This window comes from Corythoichthys intestinalis, chromosome 1, assembly GCF_030265065.1.
Source record: "Corythoichthys intestinalis isolate RoL2023-P3 chromosome 1, ASM3026506v1, whole genome shotgun sequence".
NCBI classification, from domain to species: domain Eukaryota; kingdom Metazoa; phylum Chordata; class Actinopteri; order Syngnathiformes; family Syngnathidae; genus Corythoichthys; species Corythoichthys intestinalis.
In genome coordinates, this window is record NC_080395.1 from 63,591,050 (window position 1) to 63,614,292 (window position 23,243).

The 23,243-nt window shown below is 40.2% G+C and overlaps 1 protein-coding gene across 1 annotated transcript in view; it reads left to right on the top strand.

The window, feature by feature from the left end:
• fam189a1 (family with sequence similarity 189 member A1) overlaps nucleotides 1-23,243 on the top strand; it is a 154,416-nt gene that overhangs the window by 72,628 nt on the left and 58,545 nt on the right. Inside the window, exon 2 of the mRNA XM_057835276.1 lies at nucleotides 18,059-18,115. Coding sequence (XP_057691259.1) covers nucleotides 18,059-18,115 — 57 coding nt within the window. The remainder of the gene's footprint in view (nucleotides 1-18,058; nucleotides 18,116-23,243) is intronic.

Sequence of the window (23,243 nt, forward strand, 5' to 3'; positions counted from 1 at the left end):
AATTTGCCATTTTATTTTGCCTGGTTGCCCAAAACTGATAGGCTCGCAGCCTTCTCTGCTGTTCTGACATCGTAAGTCACGTGCAGCATAAAGAGGTTTGTAAGTATTTGATGTCAAATTTGTTCCAAAATGTTAGCCTTTTTTTTATACAGAACAATATTTTGTTTCTTTAAAAAAAGATTGTATTATAAATTCTAATAACATTCACATCGCTGTAAATTGTCATTTTGTTCGACTTTTCAACCTTTTGCACTGGTATTTTGCATTTTGGCGATTTAGTATGCTTGATGTGCTTCAATGATAAGTAAAGCTTGCACGTAAGCTGTTTGCCATAATTCCAGTTTTGAAAAACTAACTTTTTATTCATGCTGGTCCAAGCAATGAGACCTTGCTTGAGAGCCTAAAAATTCGGACCCCTTGCTATTGTTGTAGGACCAGGCGTTGGGACATTCGTTTTAGTTCAGTTTCTCCCAGGGACCAGAAAAACACAAGGGCGCTTAAAGAGCATACGAGAGAAAAAAAGTCTTAAATAGCATTATTATGTGAATTAGAATCATATTTTGAGACGATTCGACTATATACAACAATTTAGCAAAGCACAGATGCGAGAAATTAGTCTTTTAATCTGCCGGTTAGCCACGCCTACCATTATAGGGCTCTCGTGTCCCCAACAGGTGGAGGACGTCAGCGGGAGACTGGGCTCATCGGTTTTACTATTCAGCCCATTTAGGCGGAATTATTCAGAACGAGGAACACGCGACGAAGAGAGCCGCAAAATGTCATTGCTTCAGTCTCTCTACTCCAATATTTTTTACAGGATATTCTTTTTATCCAAGTATTTTTCCCCAATAGCTAAATAAATGGCTTGAGAAGGACCAGTCAGCCCGTCGAGGGGGAACTATTCACAACGAGGAAAACGCGACGAGGAGAGCTGCAAAATGTCATTGTTTCTGTCTCTTTACTTCAATATTTTTACAGGATATTCTTTTTATCCAAGTATTTTCCCCAATTGCTAAATATTGCACGGTCATGACAAATATTAGTTTTGTGCTAAATGGAATATTAAATAATATAAATATACTTATTCAGGACGACATGGCAAAATTACTCCATAATGGTCAAAACTGTCGACTTCACCTTTACTGTCGCACCTCCCAAACGATATTTTATGACACCTAAATCGGACATATGTCATTTCCCTTCCCCGGCTTTGGAGAATGTAAAAAAAACAAGAGGCATGACAGCTTGCCGACATGCCAACCCGAACCGAGTGATGTTTCAAAGTCTTCGAAGCGGACGTGATGACTGGTTGTCGATTGTCTTCGCGGATCGGCAAACTGCCCGGCGGAGAGCATATTACAGTTCGTTCCCCGGAGGAGGGCAGCTGCAGTTGTTGTGCAGCTAACGTGCAGCTAATGTGCACGAGGAGAGCTTTTTATATGCCTATCAATGATCAAACGTAAGTAGTCCTTTATTTAAAGAAAGTTTGTATTGTATTTGACATACGTAATACAAAACAAGATGTTTACTCACTTCCTCGTAAGTCCAATGGTCCCACAGTAGTAGGGCTTGTTTTGGCCAAAATCCACGGTGAATGGGAGCCTTTTGAAACTCCAAAAAGGCGCACATGCCTCTCCCTCATAAAGCAAGATTTTTCCGCAGCCATTTGGCTGGCGTGATGCAAAAAATAAACGTATTAATCCGCAAAATCAGATGAATCCTTAGTCCTCATACACAACAGTACCGCTGTTTAGTGAAGAGGACGCCTTCACCGGCACACGTCACAGCGCGCTCCTCCTCAATGCAAGACTGAAGCCGGAAGTCACTCATTTTCATGGCGCGGGATTCAAAAAACTAAATAAATATAGTGATCGCTTCCACACAAATCCAAGCGGTCCATATCATTCAGGAACATAAAATACCACGTGTATAATGAAATAAACATGCTTTTTCGTGTTACATGCACTTTAAAGTGCCTGCGACAGCATAAAAAAAATCTTAAATAGCATTATTATGTGAATTAGAAACATTTTTTGAGACAATTCGACTATACACAACAATTTGCAAAGCGCAGATGATGAAAAATTAGTCTTTTAATCTGCCGTTTAGCCACGCCTGTCATTATAGCGCTCTAGCGTCCAAAGCTGGGGGATGACGTCGGCAGGGTCACGATTTCAGCTGATTTAGAATTTAGACCATTGAGAGGGAAGATTCAGAATGAGGAAAATACGACACAGAGCAGCAAAATGTCATCATTGTTTAAATCTCACTACTCCAATATTTTTACAGGATATTGTTTTTATCAAAGTATTTTTCCCCAATTGCTAAATAAATGGTATGGTCATGACAAATAACAGTCTAGTGCTAAATGGAATATGAAATATTAAAAACGCATTTATTTAGTCTGACAGGGAAAATTTACTCCATAATGTTCAAAACTGTTGACTTCTTGCACCTCTCAAATGGTATTTTATGCCACCGGAGTCAGTCTGGCTTTTGTCATTTCCCTGCCCCGGGTTCGGAGACGGAGGAAAGAGAGTAAGCAAAGCAGGAGGCGTGACAGCTAGCCGACATGCTAACCAAAACCGAGCGCCGTTTCCAATTTTACCATTTACTATTTATCCACGCCTTTCGAAAACGAAAAAGCGCACAAAACAACCCCGGATCATATCACACAGTGGTGGGGTTGACTGTGGTGACAACTTGTGGCGAGCAAGTTGCAGCTCGTCGTTCCCCTGCTGTGTGCAGGACTGCACGTTGAGGGGGAAGCAGGTGGAGAATGACCGCAGAGCAGCTGTTCCAATCTTTTTCGCCTTTCGAAAACGAAAAAAAAAAAAGCACAAAACTACCCCAACTTATGTCACACACGGCAGCGAGGGTGACAACCTTCACCGATCGGTGGCGAGCAAGCTCATAGATCCCCTGCTGCGGGCAGGAATGCTCGTTGAGGGGGAAGCGGCTGGAGAATGACCGCCGGACAAACCGGCCAATGTCGAAGGAGTGCGTGGCTGCCCAAGCCTAACCCAGGGATACTGGTCTATTGCCGGGTACACGAAGAGGGCAGAGGGGGCTGGAAGTCTGGACGATATGGCAAACCGCAGACGAGAGAGGGTGGCTTCACGAGCATAGGCTGAGTATAGCATTCTCTCGGCAGGTACACGAAGACGACCTAGGGGGTTGTGCGACAAGCCGCTGGTCGTCGGCCGAGTGCCCTTCTCGGTGGACAATCAGCCACAAAATGCAAGCCATCTAAGCAATCCAAGCTCCTTATTAAAATGTGTATCATGATCCCAGTATTTGACATAATACAAAACACGTAGTTACTCACTTCCTCGTAAATCCAATGGTCTCACAGTTGTCTGACTTGTTTTGGACAATCTTCAGGGTGAACGGGAACTTTTAGAAACCCAAAAAGGCTCACACGCCTCTGCCTGGTGCAGCAACAAAAACCTGGAGCACATTTGGCTGGCGTGATGCGAAAAATAAACAAATTAATCCACAAAATCAGCTGAATCCACAGTGCATAGCATGCTATTAAGCAATGCTGTATTGTGAGATGCTGACCCGGGTGACATTACATTTGCATTCTTCCTCAATCCAGGAAGTCACTCATTTTCATGGCGCAGGATAAAAAAAAAAAAAAAAACTGAATGTATAAATCAATCACTTCCATACACATCCAAGCGGTCCATTTCATTTTGGAGCATAAAATGCCACGTGAAATATGAAATAAACATGCTTTTTGTTGTCATGGGCACTTTAAAAGTCTCATGCCTTTTTGTAATTAATCCTAATCAACATGGTAAACTCCCAGGGTTACGATACACCAACAAAATGGGATAGGACACGACCATAAGTACAAGGATTATTTATCACAGCAGGAATCCTCACTAACATTTGTAATCATCAAAAGGGACACTGCAGGAGGTGGCATCCCAAACCATCATAATATGTAACATATAACAAACGTGTTCTCCATGGCAATGAGCCAGAACCAGCAGAAGGCGGGAGTTGAGATACTTTGCATAGTAGTATTCTGCCAGTATACACATGTTTGCAATTTAAAACACGCACACACGTTCACGTACAAAGTGCAACTACACACGTCAACATTGTAAAGCTGTGCGCTTGTAGTATCTCATAGGCTGCTGATGAAACAAAAATTGTTGAAAAAAACGTTCCACAAGAAAAAGAAAAAAATGTGTTTGGGGGTTAATAGCCTGATTTGACTCCATTTAAATCTGTTATCATTACCTTCTTCTAGCGTGTGTAAGTGGGTATGTTGGAGTGTGCGTCTGAAAGAGGTGGCGTTAAAGCTTGTGTCTGAATCTTAGATGCTACCTGCTTGCTCCTGTCAATGCAGCAACTGATAGAAAATCATTCCAGATCCTGGCAAATGGCCAGTATGTGGTAACCAAGGCAACCACACTGCTCCATCCATCTTGGCTGTGGTGCTGTTTAAGAAGGGGCCTGCTTTCGAAAGCCTTTTTCGCTGTAATGGCTCCTTGGATTGGCACCATGCATACGAATAAGCAAAGATCAAGGTTGCTCAGGCTTCGCTATGATTGGTAATATATGCACTTGGATATGTATTGGTTTAGAAGAAAGGCCATTAGAGAAGTTGCCTCGTTGCTTTGTAGTATTTTTGCTGCTGTCAAGTTCTCTTTTAAATCAAATTTAAAAGGCAAATTTTCACTTTGATACATGAATCCCCATCAAAAGATTCAGGAGATTAGAATCTATGACGATGTTTAATTTGGTGCTGATACAAATTCAGATTGTTTGGACTTGGCACGCAATTTTCTCTCCGTTGAGTGCCGTTTTTGTGAGATGATGCCAAGTAGCTTGTGAGTCATAATTTGTTCCTGCTGTTCTCGGTGCACCAAACGTTCACAATGCAATCACTTTCCGAGCATGTTAACTGCAATTGGGTTGAAGTGTTATGCCATTTTACATGTCAAATAAGTGACCCAAATAAAGCCACTAGTCTATCACAGTAAGCTAAATGATCACTGAACTATCAAGCATCACGTGCTGGCTAGATGACTGCATTAGGAATGGCATTCAACATTCATTCAATTCATTGTTACATTTAGGTCCAGCTTATCCTCCTGCTTCATCATTTTCAGTTTTGCAGTTTTCGTGTTTGTCAACTGAATGGATTCTTCCGTTTTCATTGGGGTCCTATTTAATGATAGTCTTACAGTTTCCCTGGCAACATCAGGTGGAACCTGATCTGATATGATCTAATACAACAACTGTATTGATCACTTTGCCTTCACAAAAATACTTGTGTTTAACTTTGTTGGCAAGGTACGTAAACTGTTAATGAGGTGTTTATTATTGTAAACACTCACATGCTGTATGTATAAATACAATGTGTCCATACCCTATTTGAATGTCGAGTACTATAATTATTGCGATATCGTCATGGGGAAGCTCAGTTGCCTGGAACTCCAGACTCATCGCTGTTCTGGCGACCGTTCCGTGGATCGAATTTGCAGGGTGGAGTAAGCCACAGAAAACACACAGCGGAGTGAACGAATCAGTGACGGGCAGACGTGACTTTGGTAGAGCGACAAGAAAGTCCAGCGCGAGGAAATTAACATCCGAGGAGAGTGGAGAACGTTTATTCAACATGGCTAGCGCGAGACAGACTGTTGGTTTTAGCGACTCGATGTGTTTTTGGTCATTTGAAACTGAATTTACCGCGGATTGGAACATATTCTCGGCTCTCCCTCTCGCCATCTGTGTTGTTGTGGAGACGACTTCCGATGCGCAAGAGCGACGTTGCACGTTTAGAACATGCCACGCAAACAAACAAATCTGATTGCATGGTTACCTTCGTTCGGGCTCGAGAGGCCAATGAGTAGCTGGGTCCCAGACTGTTCTCTCGGTGTTTAAAAATTTTAGTGAGACCAGTCTGGCCATGCCAGGCAAGAAGCTCAGGGTATTGTAGAAGGGCTGATGGTACATGCAGGGGAACTGAAACCGACTCTTTTTCAAGCTAAGTACTTCCACATCATCTTTAAAGTGATCCTCAATTTTAAAGACATGTAGGCTCTAACAAACCACAATTGTTCTCTTGTATTAAAATATGTCGTTAGAAACACATAAAATGTTAAATCAATGGCAATATTTTATAATATTTAGTGCATATTTTGACCGATAGTTGGCGCCATGTTCTGCGGGCGCGGACTGATGACGTAGATGATATTTTTCCAATCGTGTAGCGTGTGTACAACAATTGTGTCTTGCTTGCTTAACTCGTGAAGTAAAATGCCACGATGTGCTGCTTATGGATGCAATTTCGAGTCAAATGGAAACAAGGAGAGTGATGTGAGTCTCCACAAATTTCCTGTTGACAAGAAGAGGAGAAAGGTTTGGGAAAATGCCTGTAGACAAGCAAATCTTCCCAAACAACCAAGGCTTTGTTCTCGCCATTTTTCTCCTACCGCGTTTGAGGATTTTAGTCGACGACAACTAATGAAAGATCTCACCGGAGCGGCTAGATATAAGCGCAGACTAAAACCAAATGCCGTTCCAACTATTTCCCAGCACAAGAAGCCTCAGCCTGCTCGGATATCGAGTGAAATACGCGCAATGAAGCGAGACAGACGAGACACTCTGGCCGCCCTCTTAAGCACCCAGGCCGCTCCTGTCGCTACAGCGGGAGGCGAACCTTTCGGGTGTACCGCTAGTCACAGAGGAAGCTAATAATTCACCTCTACTGTCAGTTCATCAGGCATTAAGTGTGTGTGTTCAGTATTCACCTAATATGAGTGATGCTGCCACTCAAACTGATCAAAGCACGTCCAATGCAATTCATTCATTGCAACACAAATGTCCCAACCCCATTGATAAAGCAATAAATTCTCATCAACGCCGGAATGGCATACATGTGAAGTCAAAATCCATTTTAGGGGACTCCCTCTGAAAGCTCATCGCGAGAATGGCAAGAGTGCCAAACAGTAATCAGAGAAAAGGGTGGGTACTTTGAAGATACTAGAATATTACACGTTTGTAGTTATTTCACCGTTTTTCTAAGTACACAATTCACACGTGTGCATTTGTAGCAAGTTATAACAGAATTCACCTGCGGAAATTATGTTGGCACGTTGTGTGGTTGGGGGGGGTACTTTGTAAAGGGAACAGCTGGAAATAACGTTACCTTCCGCGGGTCGCATGCCAGACAGACATTGCTATTTCTTGCAGCCAAAATGTCAATACAACAACGCGGATTAGCTCCGTGGTTTGAGACTCCGCCTCCTTCCCTAGCTCGCCACACATTCATAGTTTTATTGCCTTCAGTGAGAGTTTATAATGTCAATGGTCATGAAAATAAAAAGGCACGAATGCCTGTACTGTATGTAAAGCATACGACAGCTCTGGATGCTAACAATCTACACATTTATATTGGAATAAGTTGTACTGTATGTAAAGCACACGACAGCTCTGGATGCTAACAATCAACATAATTATATTGGAATGAGTTTGATGACGCAATAACTCACCTTGAAGATCTGCTGACAAAAACCTGAGTTTTCGACAGCATACGCTCTCTCGCTCCGTTGTCATCGAGATGCACTTGCCGCAAGTACACCAGAAGTTTAGCCCAACTCTTGCCTCATCAAGTATTTCTTGCTCTGCATTTCGCCTTTGCTGCTCGTCTTGTGAACGACCGACAGTGCTGTCCTGCTCTTCACTTTTCCGCTCTGGTTCAAATTGGAAGGGACGAACCGACGACATGTTGGGATAGCTAATGAATGACACGCTGAAGTCCGGCAGCGGGACTTGTGACGTCACAGCACTGCGACATCAACAACCATGGCGAACAATCAGTTAAAATAGTTTTACAAATTTTATTAAAACGAAAACATTAAAAGGGATTTAGTGTCAAATTATTATAACTCATACTAAGATGTATCTTTTAAGAATTACTTGTCTTAAAACTAGAGGATCACTTTAACGGTTTGTGTACATTTACCTGCAAGACTTAGTGATGGGAAATGTTGAAATCGTGCATTTCGACCGCCATCCGTCCGTCTGTCCATCCATCCATTCATCCAATCAGTACATTCTTATACATCCAAAATTCTGTTATTGGTACAGCAGAGTGCTCAACTTCAGACATGCTAAGCACGTGCCTACGTATATTTAGTTGTGGTCAAAACCGGGCTGCAACTAACGATTATTTTTATAATCGGTTAATCAGACGATTTATTAAATGATTAACCAATTAATCTGATAAATGTGACTTTTTTCAATAATATTCACAACTAACTTGAAGTTGTTTAGGGATGTACGTAAAAATGAAGACAAAATTGATGACTATATCCTTCAAAAATAATATTTTATTACAGCTTCCTGATTGTACTATTTTAAGTACATTAAACTTGTTTAAGTTTTTAATAATGTTTCTTAGTATAAAACATAAAAACTATTTCTCAGTGCACAAATCAGGCAAAAGTGCTGTACATTCAAATTGAAAAGTGCTGCTGATTGACATTTTTTTCTTGTTGGCAAAGCGCTGTTATAAATTGTGTCAATGCCTCATTTATTTTCTTTAAAAAAAAACAACAAAATCGAATAAGGAAGAGGCACACTATAATGAATCCGTTTTCTTTATCAAACAGTTATTCATTAATACTAAGGGTGTAACGGTACATGTATTTTTATTGAACCGTTTCGGTACGTGATGCTCGGTTCGGAACGGAGGCGTACCGAACGAGTTTCTGACGTAATGTAACCCTTACTTTTCGAGGCTGTCGATCGGGTTACAGTTTCTTTGTGTAGATTATATTTACTCCGTCTTCTCTACTATAATGAGGACCAACACGGTAGGACAGTATAACCCAGAAACTTCAACAGCGCAACAACCTGGCCACCGCGAGAACGCAGTGAAACGCGGGCATTAAAGTCAATCAGCCAATGCACACCAGTCGCAGTGCGGCCGTGTGTTAGACGCGTCCCAGAAGCGGCTCAACACAACGCACGTGAAAAGAACGGCAGAGTTTATTATTTGACGCGAGATGCGAGCCTGCTGCGTCAATACTACTACCGATAGCTAGGATCGGGCAGACCGGAAGTCACTCATGTAAAAATACGGTGGATCCGGTCGATTTTCTAACTAATATGCAATTGTAACCCACTTTTTCAGTCCATCAGATCTCTTGAGTGGTAGATCGGTGCATAGTTGACTTGTCTTTGTTGATTTACTGCTGTCTTCTCTGCTATAATAATAACCAAAACGGCCCCGTGTTCAATACAAAACCGTCCTACTACAACAAAACAAGTAGGAACTAATATTCACATAGGAACTAAAGTTATACAACATAAAATATACAATATAAATGAATACTACATCACATTTGTAAAATATAAACACATGATAAAATAAATAATAGCCCATTTAAATAAAATAAATTGAAATGAGCTAAAACACCTGTAATTAAATAATACGAATAATACACAGATCCTGCTTACACAATTAAATTGATCAATTTCTGTGTTGCGCTTTAACTTGAGAAAATCCCCCAATAAAGCTTTTGAAAACCGTTCATAAGGGGAAAAAAATGATTCATTGAGGCATTTCATTTGTAAAATACATGGTAAAATCTTTGTCATTGGGATTGCTTTTCTCTTTAGCACAGGACTTTTTTTCTTCTTTCTTTCAGAAAGAAGGCTGACCGGTCCGTTACACCCCTAATTAATACAATCCAAATCAAATTTCAAAGCACTCTCTTTTGTATGATGATTTACAGTTTGAATGGGAGCTTTTGTTGAAAGGAGAATCTCATCTATTATATGAATGGGTTCACTGTATGTGTGTGGTTTCTTTATAAAAACAAATTAGACAAGTTTACTATCTAACAATACCCCAAGTGCTAATATGCTTCAAAACACAATACGAACGGACACTTAAGACACTGTTTAGCATCATTGCTAACTAGTTTAGCGCTCAATGCTAAGTAGTAATATCTCATCCACAAAGAGTACAAACAATACAGTTGGCTTCATTTACTCACCAATGACGGAGGCACACTGGATCTAAAGCCTGAGTTATACTTCCGCGTCAGACCTACGCCGTCAAGGAAGAATCGAGTTACGACCCTACGCCGTAACCTGACGCGCACCTCTCTATTTTTGTAACCTTCGCGTCGCGTAGACGCGTATGGCGTAGCAAAAACGGACTGTGATTGCTGTTGTTTCCGGTTTACCGCGAAAACACCGCCATTGTACAATAGAATCAAACATTGTTTTCTACACGCAAAAATGGACCAAGCCGACGGGAGTATCATCGAAGAGCAAGTCTCGTCAAGAAATTATTATTGTGATTGCCAAATGGCAAGGTCGGCGATCGAAAAAATAAATAAATGGAAGAACCACCGAGACGTGGGTGGTCGGAATCGAGTGGCCACACGAAGCGGTGACCCAGTCGGCCAAAAACTGCCAACTTTTTATCACTTTATGTCGTATTTTTGGTTGGTGCACTTCATCATTTACTGTGTACATATGTTTCAAGTATATGAAGAATAAAGCACAGATTTGGTGTCAAAAGAGTTGTTTTGATCTTTAATTTTCAATAACAGACAGTTCACACACACAATACATCATCACTGATTGAGAGTGCCTCGGTGCTTTTTATGATAACCTTAAAATCAAGCCTCCCAACGCAGTTTGGGAAGTTCCCTAGACGCCAGAAATCTGCTATGGCTTCCCACTGGCTGGTTGTAGGACACGGCAAACAAATCAGGCTGGAGGGCTTTGCAGACCTTGAACGCAGTGCTCGACGCCAGTTTGAAGCTAGCCGCCACAGCTAGCTCTCTCCACCCGAGTCTAAAACTCTCTGTGCGGCATCAAAAGTCGGCCAGACCGCCTCGAAACCGTCTTCTGCGTCGCCTGCCCGTCAACATTTGTATGTTCCATATTTATTCAGTGTTGATGAGCAGAATATTTACTTTCAAGAGTTCCATCTTGCATTGTTTATTTTTTCTCCGACTAGCGGAAGTAAACAAGCATGCCCCAAAACCGTACAAACATAACGCCACATCCCTCTAGTGGCTTGGCGGTGAATTACAGAGCAACGCGTTCCCTCACCGCAGAACTATCGAATGTCGAATGACGCCGTAGTCGCTACGCCGTCACCGCAACGCGGGAGTATAACTCAGGCTTAACAACACAAAACACTAACTCTCGACACTTTGTAATATTATTGTTTCAGCAGCCCAACCTGAGTGTAGCAATTAACTCTCTCTCTCTTCCTCTAATCAGCGGCGCGTGTGCAGCCTCACATTACACACAAACGATGACCAAAACGGGACGGCTAATAACTGGTGGAAAAAGTTAATTGATTAATCAATTTTACTCGATTTAATCAATTAGTTGTTGGAGCCTTAGGTCAAATGTTTACATACGGCCCCTAGCAAAAAGTATGGAATCACCAGTCTCTAATGAATTAGTTCAAAAAAGCAACTCTTTAGCATTCAGAAACACTAAAAGAAATGAATAAAAAACATTGTGGTGGTCAATAAATGTTACTTTTATAGAACAAGTACAGCAAAATTAATATAGAATCACTCCAATCTGAGGGAAAAAATATGGAATCACTCCATTTTGAGTAGAAAATACAGACACTCCCAGCCCATTTCCTTTCCTTAATTGGGCCCCTGCATCAAATTAGATCTGCTCATTAGTCAGCAGTTAAAAACAGTGCAGTTATCACACCCTGGAAGGCTGCTGGACCAAGTGGATTCACAAGAATCATGGCTCCAACAAGAGAGATGTCTCTTGAGACCAAGGAGAGGATAATCAAACTTCTTTAAGGTGGTAACGCTACAAAGATGTGGGCTGTTCATAATCAGCTGTATAAAAAATCTGGACCAAGTACAAACAGCATCGCAAGGTTGTTAAAGTTAAGCGTACTGGTAAGCATCCAAACGTCATGACAAACAACTAAAGGCCATATGTCTTGAAAACAGAAGATGTACAACAAGACAAATGAAGAAGAAATGGGAAGAAGCTGGAGTCAAGGTATGGTACAGAACTGTGCAAAATCACATATAGGAAATGGGATTTTCATACAGGAAAGCTAAAAGGAAACCATCATTGACACTTAAAAAGAAAAGAACAGACTGCAATGGGCTAAGGAGAGGCAATCATGGACTGTGAATGACTGGATGAAGGTTATTTTCAGTGATGAGTCAAGAATCTGCATTGGACAAGGTGATGATGCTGGAACTTTTGTTTGGTGCCTTTCCAGTAAGATTTACAAAGATGACTGCCTGAAGAAAACATCAAAATTCCCTCAGTCCTTGATGATATGGGGCTGCATGTCAGGTAAAGCACTGGATAGATGGCTGTGGTTAAATCTTCAATAAATACGCTAGTTTACATTGAAATTGGAGACAGCTTTCTTATCCCTTCAATTGAAAATATGTTAGGGGATAATGAAATCATTTTCCAAGATGACAATGCATCATGCCACAGAGCTAAAACTGTTAAAGCATTCCTTGGAAAGAGACTTATCCAATCAATGTCATGGCCTGCAAATAGCCCAGATCTCAACCCTATTGAAAACCTGTTGTGGAAATTGAAAAAATGGTCCACAGCAAGGCTCTGACTTGCAAGGATGTTCTGGTAACTGCAATCAAAGAGAATTGGCACCAAATTGATAAGAATACTGTTTGTCACTCATCAAGTCCATGCCTCAGAGACTGTAAGCTGTCATAAAAGCCAGGGGTGGTGCGACTAAATACTAGAGATGTGTTTTTATGTTATTTCTATGTTTGTTTCTCATGATTCCATATATTTTTCCTCAGAATGGAGTGATTCTATATTTTTTCCCTGCACTTGCTCTATAAAAGTAACATTTACTGACTAATTCATTTCTTTTAATGTTTCTGAAAGCCAAGGAGTTGCACTTTTTGAAAGAATTCATTATTTTAGTTTGTTCTACATAATAAAATATCTGAGTGAGTGCTCGTCAGAGAGTGGTGACTCCATACTATTTGCTTGGGGTTGTATACTCACAAAGAACCTGTTATCACGGCTTGCTTTAGTTTCTAGTTATTCCCGCAACTCAGATTTTTCTCTGATAAAGTGATTGGAAGAAATATTTAAGTTTGGGTCTTTCATTGCTTTATTATGGGTTAACAGAAAAAGTGACCAAATCTGCTGGGTCAAAAAAAACATACAGCAATGCTAATATATGGTTACAAGCCCCTTGGCATGTAAATTCAATTAAGCACTCTTTGGTAGCCATCAACAAGCTTCTGTTGGAATCTTTGACCACTCCTCTTGACAGAATTGGTGCAGTTCATTTAAATTTGTTGGCATTCTGACATGGCCTGTGTTCATCAGCATTGTTAACATGTTCTCAATGGGGTTTAAGTCAGGAATTTGGAAGGCCAGTGTAAATCCTAGCCATTCTATTACCACTTTTGATGTGTGTTTGGGGTCATTGTCCTATTGGAACACCCAATTGTGACCAACAACCAAACTTCAAGCTGATGATTTTAGGTTATCTTTAAAATACAAAGATAAGCCACTTTCTTTACATTTACTCTCTGTACAGTGCCAGCAAAACAGCCCCAAAGCATAATACTACGACCATCGTGTGTAGGCTTGGTGCTCCTGAGTTGAAAGACCTCACATTTTCTCCTCCAAAAATGTTGCTGGGCATTGAGGCCAAACTGCTTGATTTTTGTATCGTTTGAACCAAAGAACATTCCTCAACAAATTTCATCTTTGTTTATGTGATCAGCAGCAAAATTCAGTCATGCCGCTTTTGGAGCAAGGGCGATGCAAAGCCTGCTTAACTGCGGACACTAACAACTGTGTTGCAAAAGCTTATGAATTTGCCAGATCTGCTTTTTGTTGGTTCTCAGTTGTCTTTTAGCATCCCGACTCATTTTATCTCAGTAGCAGGTGATGTTACTGTATCTTCAAACTTGTATCTATTCGTATGTTTACTTTTGACCACAACTGTAGCTGAACAAAATGTACATTTTAAGAGGCAACGGCTCATAATTTTGAACTAGGAACAGACCACAAAGATACTGATGTAGTTTTAATATCGCAATAGCATATTATTGTGAATATTGTGACATCCCTAAAATATATGTTTGTGTGTGGGGGCGGACTATATGTGTGCACTGCAGGTGTGTGTGCATTTGTGTATGAACATACATACATTTGAACATGCCCATTGAGCCATTTGCAGTACCTGCACTACTGCAACCTCAATTGTTAGGTGTGTAGGTATATCTACATCTGCCAAGCTGCTTGTTATCCCGTCACAGGCAGTGGCCTGCCATCAAATATAGTTTTACTAAGGATTTGAAAATGGTGCCTGAACTCTGTCTTGTATATAGACATAGACATGAAAAATACACTTTACATAAAAAAGGTTATACTCACTCTTGTCAAATCAAATCATTCTTCAATCTCAGACAACTACTACTGTGGTTTTTATGTGTACTGAAAGGAAATCCATATGGCGGAAAACACTCAGGTGACTTGAAGTTCCGCTCTGAGACCCCCAATTTGGCCAAATTTCAAAATTGTATGATATGCATGTGTGATACATCATTGGAAAGCTTAAAATCTCAATTTTCTGGGGAAGAAACATTTTGGACAGGAGGGCATTTAAAAAAAAAAAAAAAAAAGTTTTTTTAAACAGCAAAACCCTATCTGGCGGTGAGAGCAAGTGAGAGCAGAATTACAGACGCCACGACTTTAACAAGATATTATCGCGTACTTTCCTTGTTTCGATCCAAAACTCCATGTCGCATGTATCACTGAGTGTCAAGACACAGCTGTGAATGGCCACAGATGTATTTTTTGGGGATTTTATGGGTGAAACATGGTCATATAACAAGGGTCACGATGCAGAAATCGTAGACATCAAGGAGTGGTCGAGATGTTCTTTTTCATATATTTACCCTTTTAACCGTTCGTTTTTTTTTTTTTTTTATTCGTTTGGATCGATTATTTATCATCTAACTTATCGGGGAAAACACAACAGTAACAAAACAATCCAATTTAGCGATAGTTATGAGGCATATATCCGAGACTTTTTTACAGACGCCATTTTTTTTATTGTGACGTAATTTGTTTAAAAGTTTAAAATATGCAAGTGAATAATTTTTTAAAGTCGTTTTTTTTTTTTTTTTAATTAAACTAAATATTAGACATCAATTAATGATTCTATGCTAAAAATGACAGACATTTTGAATAATAAATATAATTATTTACCTTGTTTTCATGGCTGGGTTGAAACAAAAACGGTTGCGCGAGGTCTGTAAACGGGGGTTTTCATGGTAAAACGGTTAAATTAAAAATAGTTTAGGGGCTCAATGTCCCATGAATCTGCTATGGCAGCATATAGAGATATTGTTCTATCAAACACAACAGTTGTTTTGGCTTAAAATCCAGCAGTTTCTTTTAAAGAGGAGTGCAAGTGCAGAAAATGCTTTTTCAGTCTTGTCTGTGTTTTCCGCCTTATCTTACTGTATCATAATCTAAGGAAAGGTGTAAAACCGTTCACTTTGTAATAATTTGCTTCACTTAAAATCCAAGAACAAATAGATGTTTATTTACAAATACACTCCTTGTTAAATACATTAAACATTATCCATCATGTTTATGTAGTTTTCTTAGACAAAAGAACAAGAAATCATACTGTAAGAATCATATTGTGATCATGACACTGACATCATCCCTTTGACCCCACAGGTACCCTTTGCATTACTGACCCTGCGTGTGTGCGTGCATGCTTGTGTGTGATGACAGCAAAATCATGTAGGCTATACTTAATTGCCAGCCAATTCTGCTGCTTAAGGTGCTGACACAAGACTGAAATATAGTCCCCAGGAACGCAGTCTGTCCACTACTCATCAGGGATGTTTCAAATACATGTTATCCAGCCCCAACATTAAGATGCAGATAGTCAAGTCTCTTGAGCCCAAAAAATATGCTACTCCTCTATTTATACCCAAGTTCACTAGCTAATTATTTAATGTAGTGTTGTGGTTTATTTGCCTCTCCCACCTTGCAAAATTCATTTCAAGATCCTTTTAATTCATTATCGTGTTGACAGTACTCCTTGGAGACTAAAAGCTTTTCTGTGGTCCAGGCACAAATCCATTTACAGATCTTGCTGATTATCAGTTTCAGTGGAACTTTGCATGAATGTTATTTTTTACATCTAAAGACGTGTTGTGTTACCCAGCTACCCTTTCCAATGCTTACAATGCCACATATGAAATGACACATACCTTCATATTTATGCAGGCCAGGTTTAATAATCATGCTAATCCTGTTCTCGCAGAGATCAATATCTTTTGTGACTGACGAGCGCAACGTCTTCACATGAATGCTTCTCATGCATTATTCATTCTTTAAACACAAACAATAAGAAACACAGACTGTATTCCCCTACATACAGTACATGCTTGTGTTGCTGTCTGTACAAGATTTCTTGGTATTACATATTTAAGGGCCCTTAACTGATACTCTACAGTAGATAAACTCAAAAAATTTGATTTGCACTTTGTAAAGTTCTTTGCAAGTATTCATTTGATCCATTGAGTTTAGCATATTTTGAGACCGGGGGAAGTTTGGCGGCTTCTATTTTGGCATGGATAGTATTTGTTTTTACCCAGTCGTGTCTCAGAACTAGAAAATGACTCGATTAATTGAATGTGGTATAAGGGTGCAAAATAATAATTACCACCAGAATTCATTTTGATTTATCCTCACAGTTTGTGGTCTCTGTAGAGCTATGGTAATTTGGACATTTGCAGTGATGAATATGTTTACATCTATTTTACATACAGAATCATTCCACGGCAATTTTTGTATGTGAGGCTCTCCGTACCTTCGTGTGAGTGAGTTAAAAGAAACATTTGCATATAATTTACAGTCCTCGTGTGCCTCAATATGAGGAAAAAGATAGGAGACGAAATCACTGCATATATTGTTCCAGTTCTTCAATATACTGTCACTGATATGGTGCAAGAGAGAAGCAAGAAACAGAAATTGAGTGTGACGTGAGCAAAAGTAATAAAGCCAAATGGCAATGAGTGGGTAAAATATGATGACATTTTACAGCAGATGAAGATGGATGGAAAATAAGTTTCACTTTTCTTAAATAATAAACAAACATTTTGATAGTAGTATATGAAACAGATGTGCACTACATTACAGGAATATGTTATCAGATATTGTAGCCTGCTCTCTGTCAGTCAAATTATATCAAATTTAAGCAGTGGTGACTGAATACAGAAACCCTGTGAGCCAGGCGAGGCTCTCACACTTAATGAGGCAATATAAATGAGACAAACTTACAGTTGAAGAGATGTCAAGCACATCATAAATATAGTGTACAAATATTATTAGGCAGTGCATATCTAGACCAGAGTGTGGACAATGAGGATGATCGCTGCTGACAAACTGGCTGACCAAAGAAAAGCAAGACTAAATCGAATAGACAAGGCAGCCAACAAAACTGGAAAAAAGAGAATCTAACAGACACTGACACTTACACTTGCCTACATAACATTAAAAAAGGGGTGAAAACAATGTGATTGTCATTTTATGACTCAGAAATCATGTTTACCGATTAGCTGTATCTCTGTCTTTAGTCAGTCTATTTTTTTTTTTTTTTTTTTTTTTTTTTAATCATATTTGATATGAAGACTGTTCCTCAGCTAGTTGAGTGTATGATCTATGTCCTGACTGAAATGACAAGCAACAGGGCTGCTACCGAGACATCAAACATAAAGGCAAAGTAGTAGTTTTAGTATTTCTGGGATTAGGTTACATTGTCAATCCATCAAAATTAAGTCATTTGTCATGTTTGATTTGGGTTTCTTATTTGTTATTATCTGATTGTGTGTCTGTGCTGTGCAATAAAAAGTAAATGAAACAGAAGTGTACTGTAAATGCAAACATGAGTGTATTTATCTGTATCTACACATCTGTTTTCATGTGTTTTCCTTTTTGCCTGTATCAGTTTGCTCTTTCAACATTGTTTGTATACCCTCTTCTCCAGGTTCTTCTTTCTGGGCTTATCGGTGTGGTGTCATGGAAGAGGCCACTCTCACTGGTGGTGAGTTTTATCTACCGCCTCCACGTTGCACTGCTAATCTGACCAGGCTGATTCACAAGAGAGAGCTTTTTATTGCATTGCTTTATTTGTGGTCAGATGTGGTCACCTAAGGTTGAAAATAAAGCTGAGAATGCACATGAAAATTATTCATGGTAAATTGCCGTAGCAACAGAAAAAACATGCACTGTAAAGGTAATTTTTTGAGATATATTATAATCAAACTGCCTGTGATGTCAGCAACAGCCCTAGAGGGTCAGACTGAAGTGGTCACAAGCTAATGTTCATAGAACCTTTTATTAAGGGTACAAAGACTGCACCAGAAGATGCAATACTCTAGTTAGTAACAAGGAGGGGCAGGCGGGAAGAGCAGCAGAAATAAGACAAAGTTTTAAAGACTGATGAGAAAAAGATGAGCCTTTATCAAAGTGATGGAAAGCTTGGAGCTTTGAGGAAGAAAGGATGTGCTCATAATCCTAAACTCATCTGTAAATCTGAGTGATTCCTTCTTGGATGGGCTCACAAATGATCATACAGTGCTGGCCAAAAGTATTGGCACCCTAGCAATTCTGTCAGATAATGCTCAATTTCTCCCAGAAAATGATTGCAATTACAAATGCTTTGGTAGTAATGCCTTCATTTATCTTGCTTGCAATGCAAAAAAAAAAAGAAAATGAAAAAAAAAAATCATTATCCTTTTACACAAAACTCCAAAAATGGGCCGGACAAAAGTATTGGCACCCTTTGAAAAATCATGTGATGCTTTTCTAATTTTTGTCATTAACAGCACCTGTTACTTACATGTGTCACATAACGGGTGGTGGCAATAACAAAATCACACTTGCAGCTAGTTAAAATGGATTAAAGTTGACTCAACCTCTGTCCTGTGTGTACCACATTGAGCATGGAGAAAAGAAAGAAGACTAAAGAACTGTCTAATGCCTTGAGAAGCAAAATTGGGAGGAGGCATGGGCAATCTCAAGGCTACAAGTCCATCTCCAAAGATCTGAATGTTCCTGTGTCTACCGTGCACAGTGTCATCAATAAGTGTAAAGCCTATGGCACTGTGGCTAACCTCCCTAGACGTGAATGGAAAAGAAAAATTGACGAGAAATTTCAACAAAAGATTGTGCGGATGCGGATGGTGGATAAAGAACCTTGACTAACATCCAAACTGTCCTGTAGTCTGAGGGTACAACAGTGTCAACCCGTACTGTCCGTCAGCGTCTGAATGAAAAAGGACTCTATGGTAGGATATCCAGGAACACCCCACTTATGGCCCAGAGACATAAAAAGACAGGCTGGAGTTTGCCAAACATACCTGAGAAAGCCAAAAAAAACGTTTTGGAAGAATGTTTTCTGGTCAGATGAGACAAAAGTAGAGCTTTTGGGGGAAAAGCATCAACATTGAGTTTACAGAAAAAAATGAAGCCTTGAAAGAAAACAACACGGTCCCCACAGTCAAATATGGCTGAGGTTCCCTGATGTTTTGGGGTTGCTTTGCTGCCTCGGGCACTGGACTGCTTGACCGTGTGCATGGCATTATGAAGTCTGAAGACTACCAACAAATTTTGCAGCATAATGTAGGGCCCAGTGTGAGAAAGCTGGGTCTCCCTCAGAGGTCATGGGTTTTCCAGCAGGACAATGACCCAAAACACACTTCAAAAAGCACTAGAAAATGATTTGAGAGAAAGCACTGGAGCCTTCTAAAGTGCCCAACAAACAGTCCAGACCTGAATCCCATAGAACACCCGTGGAAAGATCTGAAAAGTTTGGAGAAGGCACCCTTCAAATCTCAGAGACCTGGAGCATTTGGCCAAAGAAGAATGGTCTAAAATTTCAGCAGAGCATCGTAAGAATCTCATTGATGGATACCGGAAGCGGTTGTTCAGTTATTTAGTCTAAAGGTTGTGCTACCAACTAGTAGGCTGAGGGTGCCAATTATTTTGTCTGGCCCATTTTTGGAATTTCGTGTAAAATGATAATGATTTAATTCTTTTTTTCATTCTCTTTTGTGTTATTTTCATTGCAAGCAAAATAAATGAATATATTACTATCAAAGCATTTGTAATTGCAATCATTTTCTGGGAGAAATTAAACATTATCTGTCAGAATTTCAGGAGTGCTAATACCTTTGGCCAGCACTGTATATAAAAAATATAATGACAACAGCAAAACTGAGTGCCATGTTGCCATTCCAATTTTACAAACAAAGCAGAGTGAGTCATCTCTCCATTCCCACAAAACACACCTTCAAAACAACAAGGAAGGTCGTCAAATTGAAAGGTTTTAGACTGGCCAAGTTACCCTCCAGACTTAAACCCAGCAGAGTAAAGGTGTCAAACTGAAGTTTAGTCATGATATCAAACCTACTTTTTCTGTCAATTTTTATATATTGGCTTCCTTGCTCCACTACTTTTGAAGATAAATACATTCATCACAATGAAAACATGTGTTGATGCCGAAGAACTATGCATTGTAAAACACAGTGTAATATTTCCATCTCTTACTTGTTTTTCTCTGAAAATAACCAAACTTAGTAAGGTCATGAATAATTGTCCAGTGAAGTCCTTTTTGCAGTGCCATGAAAGTTTCCTATCGGTCGATCATGTACTGTAGCAGAAAGTTGACTCAATTACGGATGCAGAGGTCATTGGACTGTCGGTTGACAACTTTTGATCCAAAATCCTTTTGTGCTTAAATGACTCCACATTCCCATACTTTGATAGCTTGGCATAACTAAATGTCCTGTATATTTGTATGTTAATGTACTATAAATGATCTCTAAATCTTTTCATGGCGCTGTTATTTAAAGTCTGAATAAAAGTGCAGTAATGCTTCAAGCCTCTCATCCAACTCTATTTCATGCTCTCTTAATGCCATAAATAATCTCTTCTCATTTTTGCAGCTTTAGCGCATTGTCTTGAAGCCCTTCATCTCTGTATCTCTTGGTCTCTTGTTCTCTCTTTTTCTCTTTTTCTCCCACCCTCTCTCAAACAAACACTCTTTCCCTCTCTCCCTGCAGATTGCCTGTCTCGCTTCCTTTAGTTTTATCGCTGGGCTACGAAGATCTTCTCTCACATTTCTGTCTCCCTTCCCCCACTATTCCTACGCCTTTGTGTAATGTTAGACCGGAGAAGAGATTTGATTCATAGCAGCTCTCGAGGATCAAAGGAAAAAATCCCATCATTTAGGAAGTAGAGTAGAAAATTGCCATACACATACTGCTCTGCAACACAGCTAAATCGTCTTTCTTCTCATTCCTAAAAAGCATAACCAATTTCCCAGAACAGTCTGTGTGTCATTGTCGGGACCAGTGTCAGCCCTGTCCTTCCTAGGGTCTATCAGGTAATATATCTAGGTGCATTTGGTGAATGTTTCTCACTGGTAATATTCACTTCTGGCAGGCAATGTTTGACTGACATGTAGCTTTTTAAGGCCTTGTTCCAATTCACCCCAAGATTGTGGCCTGGTTGATATGCACTGCAAAACAGCAATTGCTCCCCATCATTCTTCTTGAACTTAAGAGTGGCTCAACCCTCCTGACATCTTAAAAATAACCATCTCAGATGTCAATTTCGTTTAGATGGAGATTTCGCTTTGGGAGGCTGAAAACGCAGAAATCTGAAAACACCTTCGAGAATGGAAATCTTGACAAAGCTTCTCCCTGTCGTTGCTGTCTAAACGGTTGATATCGCAAAACTGAGTTTTGGTGGCATTTGTCTCCAGGCTTGCCAGATTAGAAAGACAGTCTCCAGCCCAAGCACACCGCAAAATCCGCCCAGTACAATAAATGTTTTTTTTTTTAAAAACCCAGGTCAAATGACAACATCCTCAAGATAGGATATTGTCAAAAGTAACTAGTGCTGCAACGATTGATCGATTAACTCGAGTAATTCCACAGGAAAAAAAAACTTTGAATCAAAGGGGCAGTTTACATGGTGACACGCCGAGAATACAACATATTTCATAATTGCATTTATATGGTTCTGTCTCCATTCGAACGATGTCGCAATTCCGCGCGACAAGGATGTAGTATTCATGCCAGGACAGCCAATAGTAAATGGTGTTATACTTGTATAGCGCTTTTCCACCTTTCAAGGGGCTCAAAGCGCTTTACACTACATCGCCATCTACCCACTGGTGACGCAGCAACAGGAGCAAGGATACTTAGGCGAGTTCATCTGGGCAGAGAATCGAACCCTCAAAAACTACTCTACCACAGAGCCACGCCACCCCCATCAATGATGCACTTTGAGCCCAACGACTTCCTCAGCCCGGAAGACAACATACCCGCCCACTCCAAGCAATGGCATTTTTCTTTTGCTCCAAAAGGCACAAAAATGGAAACATTCAACATATTTAAATTAAAGATATGATAAAAACAGAAAATTAAAGCCGACGTTCCGCCATATTCGCTGTTTTTAATGTTTAGTAGCAGCGCTGCGCACACCCAAAGTGACATGTGCGAGTGCTGACATCATCGGCACGAGAGCTTCCATTTATATGGTTGCAGAGCAAGCCCCGCAATCGAAGCCGTCCACTTTGGAGCCTGGAATCAAAGGGACAGTTTACATGGCGACTCTGCGACACGAAGACGCAATGACTGTATTGCAGAGTTGCCTCGCGTGCATATGGTGTCGGCAAAGACGAAAAATTATGAATCCAGCCTCCAAAGTGAAGAATTTGATTGCGGGGGGATGAGGGGGGCTATCTCCGCATGCATATCAAAGGCTCCCGCGGTGGGACACCGCGCCGATACCATCAGCACTCGTACACGTCACATTGGGCGTGCGCAGCGGTGCTACTAAACATTAAAAACAGCAAATATGGCAGAATGTCAGCTTTAATTTACTATTTTAATAATATTTTTTAATCAAATAAGATCAATGTTTGCATTTTTGTGCCTTTTTGAACAAAAGAAAAATGCCATCGCTTCGAGTGGGCGGGCATATTTTTTTCCAGGCTGAGGAACTTTGGTGGGGTCAAAGTGCATCATTCGTTGTCGCCTTGTAAATCTGCACTCCCCCCAGGGCCTGGCATGAACACTACATCGTTTTCATGCGGAATTGCAACATTGTTCGAATGGAGACGGGCCCATATAAATGGAAACATGACATTTTTAGTCTTC